The sequence below is a fragment of the Morus notabilis genome, unplaced genomic scaffold (assembly GCF_000414095.1).
Source record: "Morus notabilis unplaced genomic scaffold, ASM41409v2 Scaffold1309, whole genome shotgun sequence".
In the NCBI taxonomy this organism is placed as follows: Eukaryota; Viridiplantae; Streptophyta; class Magnoliopsida; order Rosales; family Moraceae; genus Morus; species Morus notabilis.
This window is the reverse complement of record NW_010363772.1, coordinates 161064-175134: the sequence shown is the minus strand read 5'-3', so window position 1 is coordinate 175134 and position 14071 is coordinate 161064. Positions and strand designations below refer to the sequence as shown.

General features: G+C 32.6%; 3 protein-coding genes across 3 annotated transcripts in view; 2 read left to right on the top strand and 1 right to left on the bottom strand.

The window, feature by feature from the left end:
* LOC21391340 (methyltransferase-like protein 13) overlaps positions 1–1993 on the top strand; it is a 3050-nt gene extending 1057 nt beyond the window's left edge. The window contains exons 2-8 of the mRNA XM_024170055.1: positions 14–127; positions 233–301; positions 474–493; positions 580–632; positions 810–840; positions 952–1033; positions 1624–1993. Of these exons, the coding sequence (XP_024025823.1) occupies positions 14–127; positions 233–301; positions 474–493; positions 580–632; positions 810–840; positions 952–1033; positions 1624–1829 (575 nt within the window). The 3' untranslated portion in view covers positions 1830–1993. The remainder of the gene's footprint in view (positions 1–13; positions 128–232; positions 302–473; positions 494–579; positions 633–809; positions 841–951; positions 1034–1623) is intronic.
* Positions 1994–6565: 4572 nt separating this feature from the next.
* Positions 6566–9829, top strand: LOC21391339 (agamous-like MADS-box protein AGL15). Its single transcript, XM_024170053.1, has 8 exons — positions 6566–6747; positions 7374–7446; positions 8198–8262; positions 8352–8451; positions 8569–8610; positions 9043–9084; positions 9183–9355; positions 9615–9829. The coding sequence occupies exons 1-8, from the start codon at positions 6566–6568 to the stop codon at positions 9700–9702; spliced, it is 765 nt and encodes a 254-aa protein (XP_024025821.1). The 3' UTR covers positions 9703–9829.
* Positions 9830–10361: 532 nt separating this feature from the next.
* Positions 10362–11255, bottom strand: LOC21391338 (protein BPS1, chloroplastic). The gene has a single exon (XM_010104977.1). It carries the CDS (start codon positions 11253–11255, stop codon positions 10362–10364), a length of 894 nt encoding a protein of 297 aa, XP_010103279.1.
* Between the last annotated feature and the right edge of the window lie 2816 nt (positions 11256–14071).

The following is a 14071-nucleotide window of genomic DNA, read 5'->3' as shown; positions in this document are numbered from 1 at the left end:
CTTTTTTGGGTAGTAATGTCTGAGGACATGGTGGAGGATGGATATGAAGACATAATGAATGTCGACATTTCGTCGGTCGCCATTGAGATGATGAGAAGAAAACATGAGTCGATTCCTCAGCTGAAATGTATCCTATTGAATGAAACTGTTTTAAGAAACACAATTTTATTGTTCTTTTCTCAAGGTGAAGTGCAAAATCTCTAGTGGGTTTTCCTAATACAAATCTAAATAGACATGCAAATGGATGTTAGAGACATGATCTTCTTCTCAGATAACTCATTTGACGGTGTCATTGATAAAGGTATGATGAGTACACAGTTCACCCTTATCTCATTGTAGTTATTTATTTCTATTTAGTATTTATAATTCGAATTCTCAATATTGGGTACTAAATTTGTGTCTTTTTGGTTTTTATAATACTCATCAATGTTGACATTTTTGCGACAATGGCCTGTCGAACCTCGTTGACTTAGGAACTCTTGATTCTTTGATGGTAAGATCCATTTTCAGATTTTGATATCACTCACTCTTGTTTGTTATGGGTATTCTCTGATGCTTTCATGTTGATTTTGATTTTAGTGCGGCGCCGATGCTCCAATAAGCGCGTCTCGAATGCTAGGGGAAGTCAGTAGGTTGGAGACTTGAAAAAGAAAAGAAAAGATTATTATGTATCTTAGTTTGTTCTATATCATTGTTTGCAGCAGCATTTTTTTTATTTTTTATTTTTTATTTTTTTCCCATCAATGAGCTATTGTTTGATTCCTATTTTATGAAGTAATAGGCTTTTTTTTTCCTTTCTTTTTTCATAGGCTTCTTAAACCCGGCGGAATCTATATGTTGGTAACTTTACTCTCCAAGAAAAGGCTTATTTTTCATTATTCTCATTCTTTTTAACATCTTTCATGTGAAAAGCCGAGGCATCTGATTGGATACTGAATTGCTATCTTACAGATAACTTATGGCGATCCTAAAGTAAGGATGCTGCATTTGAACAAACCAGCGTACAATTGGAAAATTCTGCTGTATATTATACGTAAGTTTTTCATTTATTTTACTTGTTCTCTCAGCTTTTTACCCTTTTTCAATTTATCTGATCTTTGTTTCTACAGTAATATAAAGTTTGGAACTATTAAGGATGTGAAAACAAAAGAAAAATTTAAATGAATAGAAGTTTGTATGAATATGCAGGTATGGATTAATGAATCTGGAAATCTTTCAGAATGTTTCATGAAATTATCTCTTTGTCTTGTGCATTAAGCAATTTTTGTCAATGTCTTTCTTTGAGCCTCTAATTCCGCCTTCACGTGGATAGTGGTGGATAAATTGTATCTTCTATCTAGGGAAGGATTTATTATTGATAAACTTTCCAATTTCCTTATTTCCTATTCTCATAGGTCCTCCCAACTGTTCCATGTTGTTATTGGTCATTGTCATTTCAACCTCAGTGACATAAAATAAAAGAAACATGGAGAGATTCATTTGTGCGAAATTCTCTGCGGGATGAATATGATCATCATGTGATGGTTGCAACCACACATCCTGCATCAACCTAGTCGATGCTCAGCGCAAAAGGGGCACTGATCCTTAAATCTCTGTTGATTCATTTTTAACTTCCTTTTGCAGCTAGACCTGGATTTGAAAGGCGTGAGGGTTGTAGTTCTTCACCTCGATCGTACTTGGAACCCGCTCCCACTACTGACAAGGGCTTACTCCCAGCAGATTTCGTTTTGGAAGATCCAGATTCGCACTACATATACATTTGCAGAAAGATGGATGATACAGAGCTAAGTAAAGCACCAAACTATGCATTGACAGCCAACGTGTTGTAGTAGTTATTTATGGCGCAACACTTATTTGAGTTGGTACCTCCTGCTTACAAGCTTCAACACGGGTGATAAACATTAAGCATTTTTGTGATTAGCAATTCTTATTGGACAATCAGGACTAATTATTGTTAGCATCCTTGTGGTGTTTTCTTGTAACAGATAAAGGGTTTTTTGTTTTGTTTTTTTTTTTTTTTTTTTTTTTTAGTGATAAAGTGTGGTAGTTTTTTTAAAAAAAAAAGGTTTTTTTTTTTTTTTTTTTTTTTTTTTTTTTTTTTTAGTGATAAAGTGTGGTAGCTTGACTTCTGGAATGGAAAATAAAGAAAAGGAAAGCTATAAAATGACAATTCTTTTGATGAAATTATAGTGAAAATATGCACCGCCTTTATATTTGCTTGTGCTTTCTAAAGTCTATTTTGGCTTCGAGATTTCCATTTATGAAGCATTCTATTTTGGGTAATAATTTCTTCAAGATATTGTTGAATTATTAGTGGCTTATTTGTGCTATCAGTTCTCAGTCTTTAGCTCGCTCTTTTTCTTCTTTTTTTTTTCTTTTCTTTTTAAAGGATATTCATTAAGGAAATCCACCAGAAACACAAGTCCAAACACAGAAAAATAAACATAAAAATAAAACATTAATAACAGCTCTTCTAAGCCACATGAGAAATTAATAACAGTAATTTTCGGTTTAATTTTAATAATTTTGTTTAAAAATTATGCTTTAGAAGCAGTTATATGTTGTCTCTCTACACTTTCCATTCGAACTACTGTTTAAACCTTTTCTACGGCTCATTTAAACTTTTCTGTTCAAATTTATAAACCAAATGAGCCTTTTAATTTTTGGAGACGCTGATTTGTCAGACTCGAGAGGCCTTCCTATCACCATATATAATAAACTTGCATTTCAAGCAAGCAAAGAAACTTGTAAAGTTATGGCGTTGGGAATAAATTAACAAACCTAAAAAGAGTGATAGAGATAAGCATGATCATTGATTTTTTCTTCCCACTAAATAGTCAAATTGTACATATAAGTCATCCAAATAGTAGTTGGATCATCTTAAAATAGGTCCCAATCGATTATAGTAAGCCAGGTAAAGAGGTAGAAAATATGGGAAATCTCATACATGGACAAATAAAGAAAACAAGTGAAATCATGTGGGATTCCCTCTCAAAACGGTAAGTTTTCCCTTTCAGCGGATATATTACGTTTTTTTCCTACCATTTTACCAAGTTTTACTACTTCCTTTCAAAAAAGGACAAATGTTTATATACTTTCTTTATGAAGTGATAAAAATTTCTTAATTCTGAAGGGGAAAAATGATATTTTGAGATCTATTTGAGGCTAAAAGTTTGAATTCAAGCTACAACTTTATTTAAATTTATGTTCTTTTGTAAAATTTGAGTTTGAACTTGAGTTTTAACTTGAGTTTGAGGCTAAAATATGAGTTCAAGTTCCCACTTCAACTCAAATTCTTAAGCTTAAACTCAAGGTTCCGATTGAGATGATTTTTTTTTTCTATGCGTTCACAATGAACAGACGAATAAAATCCCACTCATATACTCTATTAAAATTTTCCATCACCATTGAGTTTTTATTAAAATACTATCAAAATACAAATTCAAGTTTTGACCCACCTAAACACAAATTCAAAAAGATTATCATCTCAAACCATAACTCAAATGTACATAACCAAACAAAAACTCAAGTTACAATTTCAATTCAAGTTATAACTTAAATTCAACTCAAAATCTATACTCAAGTCATCATAACTCAAAAATGTAAACAAACAAGTTCTAAGGTAAACAGTATAACCCAACTAGAGTCTCAACTCCTTCCCAAAAAAGGGAAAATTGGGGAAACAAAAATAACACAAAGTTGGCAGTGGCCTTCTCTAAATTTAGCAGAGGCTTTACTAAATGAAAAACTCTCATTGTAACAAAAAAAAGCTACTTAATATGTGTCAAATAGCGAAAGGGATAAATTGGAAATCCGGAGTGGGTCCCACCACAGACCACAAATAGCCAATGCCCTATAAATATGGGGAAAAAAAATATGCAGTCTTCACTTCCAAAACGGCAAATAACTCAAAATAGTTGAGTGGCTCTTCTCTCTAAATTTGGCAGTACTGGATTTACCATATGTAGCAATGATAATGAGCTTACCATATTTGCAGCAAATGAAATGACAGCCAAAATAGTCAAGGAGTAAATTGCACGCCACCCCCTTGAATTATAGTGGCTTTGGCACTTTTGTACATCATAAACTTTTTCTTGGCACATTACTCCTCTACATTTTGTACACTTCTTTTGCAATATGTAGGAACATTTGCAATTTCATTGTCACGCCCTGAAAATAGGGGCGTGATTATTTAAAATGAAACACAAAAATAAATAATAATCACCGGATTTACACCCAAAACCCATAATTCACAAGAAAAAACCTTGAATTACCATCTCGATAATACAATATTTTCTCAAAATTTTACATCGTCGGTAACAGTTACATGGACACTGAAAGTTAAAAATCTATACATCAAGCCTCAAATTCACCTCTAGCCAACTCCAAGAGCTTCACAGACCTCTCTAGCCACACATCACTAACTGGGGAAAAATTAATACAGTAAAACGTGAGCGAAATGCTCAATAAGATATTTTTAAAAATAATTGAAATAAGTAAACAACTGTAATGATTAAACCATAAACCAGCAACAAGAGATAATCCTGAATATCAAAATAATATATAGTAGTTCAAAGATATTAATTTCACCAGACCATCACCACGCTACAAAGCAACATACATGCCTATTAGGCTACGTACATATCTCAAACCCTTTAGAAACCAGAAAAACAAATCATAATATATATATATATATATCTCAATATGAATTACATTCAAATTTCTTAAAAACAGTAGAAACATCACATAAATCTCATGAGTAAAAACAATTAAAATAAAATTGCCAAAGAAAGGATATAATCAGTATCATACCTCAATCCATTCTCTTCTTCCTCGATTTCCTTTATCAGATTTTCTTTTCTTTGCTTCTATTTGGTTTGCCGTTACAACTCCCTTCTCAATTCTTTCCTTTCCTTTCTTTTCTCCACTTGGTTCATACTTGTTTATTCATTTCTTAATTCTCTCCTTTTTTTGCCGGATCTCTCTCTCTCTCCCTCTTTCTCTCTTGTTTTCTTTCTATTCGATTGCCTAACTCCCTTCTCCTTGCCTCATAAGTGTGTGTGTATATATGTATATACCTATATATATATATATATATATAGGTAAATAAAATGATCTTTAGAAAGACTTGTTTTTAGGTCAGGTGGTGTAGAGAAATTAAGGAGATAAGCATATGGAAATTACGTGGGATAGCTAGAAGAGTCTAGGGGTTGTTTTACAAATTTTAAAATCTAGGATAAAATTATAATTTTCCAAAACTTGGGGTCAAAAAATGTAATTTCACAAAACTTTGGAAAAAAATGTAAAAATTTCAAAATGCACCAAAAATCAGTTTTAAACGTAAATTTCATAAAAATATCACTGAAATTTAAAATATGCCCATATATAAATAATAACTCATTATTTAAAATAAACGGAGGTTACATTCATGAAAACTATGCCATGTTTATTTCACCGATTCGAGTTTAGAATTCGAGTTTTGTTATAGTAGAAAGCTCTCAGAAACAGTCACATCTAACTTTTTTGCTACAGTAAAAGGCTCTCACATAAAATCACATCTCAACTCGAATTAAAAACTCGAATCAGCAAACTAAACGGGCCTTAAAACACTTGTTAAAATATTTTAACTTAAATTTTCTACTTTTCTCGCTTTCTTAAAAACGTATAAAAGCTCCATTTTTGTAGTAAAGGAGTTTCACCACTTGCATTTAAGTTTAACTTGTTTCGTTTACAAAAGGGTTTCTTACTTTCTTTTATAGCACTATTATGTTGTGACTAAAGACATTGAACAAAATTTGAATCAGGAAAAGAAAAGAAATATGAAAGGAAATTTTAAAAAACTCAACAATATTATCAAAAGAGTCAAAATACTTCAAAAGAGCTAACTTTGTCATAGAAAAATTTTATCACGAGAAATTTCACGTGGTTACTTACATGACATAAAAATTCCATAAAAAAAAGTTAACAAACAATTCAAAATGGTTCATATTGCAAAAGAGTACAAAATATGGGAAAGAAACTTTATAATGGGTAAAGTGGAAAAAAAGACCATAATTCAAGGAGTTAAGTGCAATTTACCCTAATAAAAGGGAGGTCATCCAAATCTCCAAGGTGGGACCCAAAATGGGGCAGAGCAGAGACTGACTAAGGAAAATAATTAATACTTTGTAAGCACAAAAAAACAAAATAAAGTAAAAAGTGGGACCCAAGAGGAGGACCTATTAACACCAAAGCACTCTAAATGTGGCAAAAAAGAGTCATGCAACAACTCTAAATAGTATACAGAGCCATGCAAGCTTGCCGTTTCCGAGCTCTCGCCATTTGGGGTAAAAAACGCCCCTTTATCTTCTCCTCTTTCTCTATATTTGGCAACCCCTTCTCGTTTTCCAAGTTTAGCAGCAGCACAGAGAGAAGAGAGAGAGACCCATTAAGGGCTAGAGAGAGAAAGTCTAGAAATCACAAGCATTTTTATTTCTTTCATTTGCTGCTTCTTTTTTTCTTGGTGGGTTTTGAGTTTTTGATCGATTTCGGCAGCTGGGTTTTGTGGGGTTGTAAGAGATCGGAAATGGGTAGAGGGAAGATCGAGATCAAGAGGATTGAGAACGCCAATAGCAGGCAAGTAACGTTCTCGAAGAGAAGAAGTGGTCTTCTCAAGAAGGCTCAAGAACTTGCCATTCTCTGCGATGCTGAGGTTGCCGTTATAATCTTCTCCAACACTGGCAAGCTTTTCGAGTTCTCCAGTTGTGGGTATGGCGTTGAGAATATCTGGAAAAAAAAGTTTGCATTTTGATCTTTTTTTCTTTCTGGGAGATGTTTGCATGTGTGTTTTTGATCAGCATACTCTAAACTCTTGTCATTAAGGAGATTTTTTTTAATGGTTTGTTTGGATGGACTTATTTTCTCTTATTTTCCATGTTTTCTCTTTTTTTTTCCCTTTTTGGTTTCACCCAAAAAAAAAAAAATGCTCCCGACTTTAATGCCTTAATGTTCTTTTCACCCATGGATTTATCTGGGTTTTATTAGGTTTTTTAAATTCCTCTGTTTTCCCTATATTCCTTTCCCATTTCTTTTTGTTGTATTTGTTTACCAATGTTCATTTTGTTCAGAATTTGTAGTTTTGTACCGTTTCCTATACATATACATACATATATATATATATATGTATATATATTAATGCAGAAAGTTTTAGTTCATAATCATGTATAACTAAAAACATTTTATTCATTTTCTGATGTTTCACTTAGGCTTTTTTATTTTATTTTATTTTATTATTTTGTGTGTGTATGTGTGTGTCCTGGGCTCATTGGAAGGGTGAGGAAAGGTTCCTCTTTTACTGTTAAACAATACTTATGTTCTTTTTGATGTTTTTGCAGTATGAACAGAACGCTCTCAAGGTATAATAAGTGTGTAGATTGTCCTGACGCTCCTATTGTATCGAAAGCAGAGGTATTTTATGTGACATGTCATACAAATCTGTCATTTATCTTTCTTTTTTTTTTTTTTTTCCTTTCCTTTTTCGTGGCAATTAAGGTTGTGCTTCTTATTAGATAAATGTTCCACCCTTTTGACAGAGGAAAATAAATGTAAAATTAGTGAAGGAACTAGGTTATTTTATTTTTGAAATATACTTAAATACATCTTGATTAATTCTTCTAAATCATGATTGTTGATAGAACTAGTTTAGTGTGGGAGGTTTGAATTCGTTTTAAGAGAGGAATCACTTAATATACAAGAAGGGAGAACAAAATGGTAGGAGATCAATCAAATTCTTTGAGATTTCTAATATCATCTGCTGCTTCCGAATGAAAAAACACGCATAAATGTCTTTTTTTTTTTTTTTTTTTTTTTTGGTTATGCTTCACTGCTTATTTAGCGGTTGTACTCAACAGAAGAATTGCAAAACTACTCATCACAAAGTATTGAAAAGGATTAAAGACATTTCTAGATTCTTATGAACTGTGCCATATTGTAAAAACTACATATAATTTTACTCTGCTTGTTATAATGATAATTTTCCTCTTATGATGTTTTGGTTCAAATAAAAACAAACACTTTACTTGAGACTTGGTGTCTATTGGCCTCCTGGACATTCTTTTTCTGTCTTAGTTGTTGCATGTATTCTTCTCTTTTTATTAGATTCAGGATTACATTTTACGGACTTTTACATGCTATTGATGCTTTTAAGTGTACTTCTCAGAAGCAAGATTCCAAGGAGGTGGATGTTCTGAAAGACGAAATTGCAAAGCTACAAACGAAACAACTGTATGTATTCTTTGAGTTTTGGAACTTAAATTTCTGTGATTCTGCCAAGTTTCAAAAAGTGTAAAATGTTCAATGTTCTCCCTCTCCAGTCGTCTGTTGGGTAAGGACCTTGGCGGATTGAGCTTGAAAGAATTGCAGCACCTAGAACAGCAAGTAAATGAAGGGCTATCGTCGGTGAAGGAGAGAAAGGTCTGCAGATGTTTCTGTTTTCTTTTATCCACAAAGATTTACCATTACGAATATCAGATTGGTTTCAACTTATTTCCATAGTTTAAAAGGCCTTATTAGTTGTTCTTGCCATTTCAGGAGCAACTGCTGATGGAGCAACTAGAGCAATCGAGAATGCAGGTATTTGGAAGCCATCCAAAACTTAAAAATCTCACCAATTAGACCGAGAAATACCAAGCATAGCTATTGATTTTACATACTTAGGATAATTACTGTTTTGAGTCTTTTGACCAAAAGAAACAAAAGAAGTGAGATTGATAGTCTTATACAGTTTGTAGAGTAAATTCTATTCTATGTTTTGCTAACAAATGAAGTCTGAGTTTTCATATAGGCTTGAAACGATTCTTTTTTCTTTCTTATCTTTATGATCAAACCTTTTATTTTTGAAGTAATAATGTTAATGGTGATGGTTTCTCCCAATGTAAATCTTCGAATTATTGTTTGGTTTGTCTGGTTTAATGATAAAAAGTTACACTTCTTTTCTTGTAACAAAACAAACAAGTGAAGTCATTTTTGTATTCATCTTTGTCTTCTGTTTTCTTTTTGTTTCAGGAACAGCGTGCTATACTTGAGAATGAAACCTTGCGTAGACAGGTACATCTTGTCTTCACTGCGAAATTGAAGTTCTGATATTATCCTAACCCTGAGTATCAATCTAATATGTACATATTTCTTACTCTTGTAATTTGTAGATTGAGGAACTTCGATGTTTATTTCCTCGAACCGAATGCACAGTCCCATCCTATCTTGAATACTATCCCATAGAAAAGAAAAATCCCATTGCAAACCACAGTGGCATTGGCCAAGATGTGGCCTCCACTTTTGCAGTTGAGAAAGGAGATTCTGACACCACTTTGCATTTAGGGTAAGTTCTACATATCATATTTTGAGCCTTCACTGAATTACAACAATTTTGTGCTGCATATTACTTCTTGTACTTATGTGAGCTTTTAAGCATTTTCCTCTGCCAAATCTGCGTTTTCTGCTGCTAATTAGTGATGCTTAAGTACTTTTTTCTATCAAAACTCATGCATTTTATGCTGCTAATTTGTTTTTTACTACTTGAAACTTATGGTTCAGTCATATTTACTCAATGCTTTTTTTTTTTTTTTTTTTCTCCTCAGGCTTTCTAATGATGTTTATAGGAAGATGAAGGCTCCTGAGCAAGAAATGCAATCCAATGACTCAGGAAGCCACATGAGCTTACTTTGATCTCTTTTTTATACAATCAGCAGAACTGAAATGAATCTGATCATTTTTCTAGTTTGGCAATTTTTGTTGACAACCCCGTAACAAGATTATGTAGGCAAAGTGAGTTCAGACAGGTGTTTCTTTTAGGTTTGTTCTGGTTGGAGTAGAAAATAATTGTATTTAATCAGTAATTGGCTATGGACATTGCAAAACTGTAGCTCTCTTTTAGTACGGCATCAAAATGGCCTCTATTGTAATTCTAAAACAAGGGTTGATTTTCTCTTTTTTGCAACTAGTTTATCTTACTTCCTTGTCTCATGGTTTTTCAGGCTGCAGTTTATCTTGAATACAGGGTTGAGTTGTTTCATCTCTGATTCCTTCCCTTTCTCATCCAAAAAATAAAATAAAATAAATAAAAGTGTAAAAGAAACCATGTCCTATAATGGCTCATGGGATTTAAAGACCCTACTGTGAAACTAAAAAATAAAAAAGCTTCAAAGTTCGGATTAAAACCAAGCAATTAGCTTGAGTAAATGAACAATTGAATCTTGTATTTCTGTATGTACATTGAATTCATGAAAATTACGTTTACATTGTACAATCAAAATGGGAAAGAAAAATGAACATGATAAAGAACACAAACGTTTTAATCTGGCAAAGCTTTATACACAAGTGGGTGGCTATTCTTTTCTCTGTTGAAAGCCATTGAGCAACAGATTTCTCCCTCTCAAAACCTCATGGAAGAGACTATCCACCTCATTCTCAAAACCTTCTAGAACCTTCTCAAGCACCTCCAATCTCCTCCTAAATTCCTCAGCTTCACCATTCCTTTCCCCATTTCCAATTATTGCAGCCTCAAGGCAAGCCACTGAGTGATTCACCTCTTTCACTTCCTTGAGCTCAAAAGTACTTGAATCCAATCCACCAAAAGAAGCTTCCAAAAACCCACCTCCAAATTTCCTCATCTCACCATATTCCTTGGAATTATCACCCCCACACAAACAAGACAACACAACCCCACATACCCAAAATCCCAAACTCTCCATAACCATCACAGCTTTGTGGATCACCTCTTCTTTGCTTGAGCAAGACCCTTTCTCTCTCTCCTCTCTCTCTCTTCTTCTAAACTCCTTCTTCAAGCTCATTGACTGAATTGCCTTGAGATATTTCAAAGCCAAATCAGGGGAATTCTCCTCCAATCTCAAGCCATAAGACAACAAAAGCCTGGCTTGGCCAAGGTGAGAAAGAGAAGCTGTAATGGAGTTGAAAAGCTCAAGCAAGTTGAGGGTGTAGCTGAGATATTCCTCCACAGAAGAGGCTCCCCACTTGCTCAAAGGATGGTCTATGGCCACAACAAGCTTGGCAAAGGCCTTGTTGGTCATAGAGATGAGCTCAAAACGCTGCTGAATCCATGAAAACGACATAATTGTTTCTGACCCAGAAGATGAAAGCTTGCTCAAGCCATTTGAGACATCAGAGAGAAATGCCTCAAGAGAAGCTGATAAAGTCTCAGATGATTGGAAATTCTCCAGCTTCGAATAGAGCTTGTTGATCTTAGCTACTAAGAGTACCATATCAACAGAAATTAATCACAGAAGAAAATGCTCTCAAAAAAGTTTTGTTCCTGATTGTTTTTGTTGTGTGAATTTGTCCTTGTACTTGTTTATATATATATATATATATATATATATAAAGTTTTTCTTGCTTTTGGTCCAAGGTTTCAACAAAAACGTGAGCTTATTGGTTGTTGGTATACAAGGCCGCGTAAGGAAGTTCAAAACCACTCTTATTATATTAATATTATTGGCGGCTTGGTCAAAGGCGCTTATCGTTTTGTACACTGTTTTCTTTCTTTCTTCTCGTTTATTATTACTAATAATAGTAATAATATTTTATTAATTTTATGGATAATCAGTTAATCACACACGCTTCCTAGCAACTTGTCCACCAGTGATCTTGATCTGGAAGCTGTTTTCTGGAAGGGACAAAATAGGGGAAAAAAAAAAGAGATTTCTTCTTCGTGTTTCTTTGTGGATAGGCATCTTTTATTTCTCATTAGCAAAATAAAGTACAAAATAGAGTACTTTTCATTAGCTAATTAAAAATTAAAATAATTATAAAAAATAAATAAACAAATGAATATCAAACTGTAACAGTCATGTTATGCGTGTTGCTCATGTTGTGTTGCACTAATTAGCAGAATACAGTGGACGGTTACGGTTAGTTGTACTTGTGCCCATTGATTTTACACACAATAATATGGGTTTAGTACTTTACGTATTTGTATCTACTATCTAACCATACAGTTATTATTTTATACTAGTTTGATCATAAGATAGAGAGATTTTTTAATACGTCTAGCTAGCGTATTCAGTAAACAATTTTATATAATTTAACGGATAAAAAATTTAACTTATTAATATGTTGGTATACTGAAAAAGATCATCATAAAATATTAATAAATAACAAATAATTACGCGAAATTCCTTTTTTTCCGTCTCTGAGTGTCTCCAATGCAGTGCTGAATTAGTGTGTTTATGGCGAATACTTGTTTTGAAAAAGGATTATTATTGACTGAATAATAAAAAAAATAAAAATACTATTGCGTAATTTGGCTTCTTTTTTTGTTTTTGTTTTTTTTTTTTTTTGTTCGCTGAAAACTGGGGAGTAGTGGGCAACATATGCAAGACATATATATGCTCACACGTTTTGCTCTCAACTTGATATATGATGAAATGATTGGGGGACAAAGCTCGTGGTTGATCAGGTTGTTTAGAAAAACCATAAACAATATTGGACAGCTGTACGGCTAATTGTACCCACAGGTTTCAGGTCTATAGCTCACTCCAGTTTGTGTTTCCACCGACTTTACAAATTTTTACTTTTTATTTTTTAAAGTTAAAAAAGGATTAAATAGACTTCTTCGTATCTTTCAACTATAACAGTAATTTTTACTGTACGTTTAATTCATAAATTTAAAATTATAATTTAAAATTATTTTTATTTTACATGTATTTTTTCATGAAAAAAAAATATAATAAAAAATTATGAATTATAAATAAATAAATAAATAAATGTCCCTTTAGAGATTACCGAGAAATAGAAAGAGCTTGAACCATACTCAATCCTTTCACCAACCAAAGTTCCTCCATTTTGTCACGGGACCCGCTTAGATGGAAAGAGGAGTTCTAACAAAAGCATCCTCACACTCCACCACATCCTTATTTTACTAGAATATAATAAACCATATTTTATTTTGGTCACTCATTTAATAATACAGTAAAAACCTTCTAAAAAAGCTTATAAAATAAGGAGAATTCCTTAATAAGGTATAAACAGCATCATCGATAAGATACAACTATAAATCAACAGATCTTTTATTTTTCAATTTAATATGACGATTTAGAACTATTTCAAATATATTTTTTTTTTTTTTTCACACACTACCATATAGTTCTTATTGATTACAATATATTTGGTCTAGTCAAATACGTGAGAAGCCATTAGAGTGTGGGTTATTGCCAAAATTTTATTATTATTTCTAACATTGCTACGTGGATCATGTGGGTGGTGGCTGGGAAGATTGTTCCTTAGAAGATAATATTAAAACCCCTGAATAATCACAAATTAATCAAATAAGTTCACATTGTTATATAATAATCACAAATTAAAAGCGTGCAATCACCGTGTTATTGTTCATGTTGGGGCAGGATGTAATTCACCAATTAAGTTGTGTTAGCTACACATATTTTGTTACGTGCGGCAAGGTAAAAATTAAAAATACTTTATTGCTAGATGGTAATTCTGAACAGTTAGATTCTTATTTCTATTATTTTGCATATCCTGTTGTCGTGATATATAATTTTAATATGATTTGATATTCCACCACTGTGCAATACTATTAGGAGTTTTTTTTTCTTTTTTTTTTTTTTCCTCCCGCCATAAATTAAAATTTCTCTCTCTATATATAGATAGTAAAGAACTATAAATCTGTCAACATGGTCAAGAAACCTGAATGAGACCATGTTATTGTGGGTTGAGATAAGATTGAAGCTTGTATATATTGTATTCTGGTTTTGTTTGGGAAGAAACGTCAAGCTAATGTGTTTGACAAAGAGGTCAGACTTTTTTCGGTAGGTTTTCCTTCCGGTAGAGTCAGTTTTTAACTTTTAGATTTGTTTAAAATCATATTAAATTAAAAAAATATGTAAAATAAATAATTTATAATACAAATTTAACAGCTAAAAAGTAAATAACTACCGGTCCTACAAAAAAAACTCCAAGTTCTTAATAATGTAACAAGCAGCCTTATGTACTAGAAAAAGAATTAGCTTATTGACAATATAACTACTAATCTTATCTAGTGATAATGAAGTTGACTTCTCAACTA

Bases quoted from the DNA above. Each gene is read 5' to 3' on its own strand.
- LOC21391339 (XM_024170053.1), top strand. From the start codon at position 6,566: ATGGGTAGAGGGAAGATCGAGATCAAGAGGATTGAGAACGCCAATAGC. The intron at 6,748-7,373 runs GTATGGCGTTGA...ATGTTTTTGCAG, and splicing joins TTCGAGTTCTCCAGTTGTGG to TATGAACAGAACGCTCTCAA. The intron at 8,263-8,351 runs GTATGTATTCTT...CTCCCTCTCCAG, and splicing joins AAGCTACAAACGAAACAACT to TCGTCTGTTGGGTAAGGACC.
- LOC21391338 (XM_010104977.1), bottom strand. From the start codon at position 11,255: ATGGTACTCTTAGTAGCTAAGATCAACAAGCTCTATTCGAAGCTGGAG.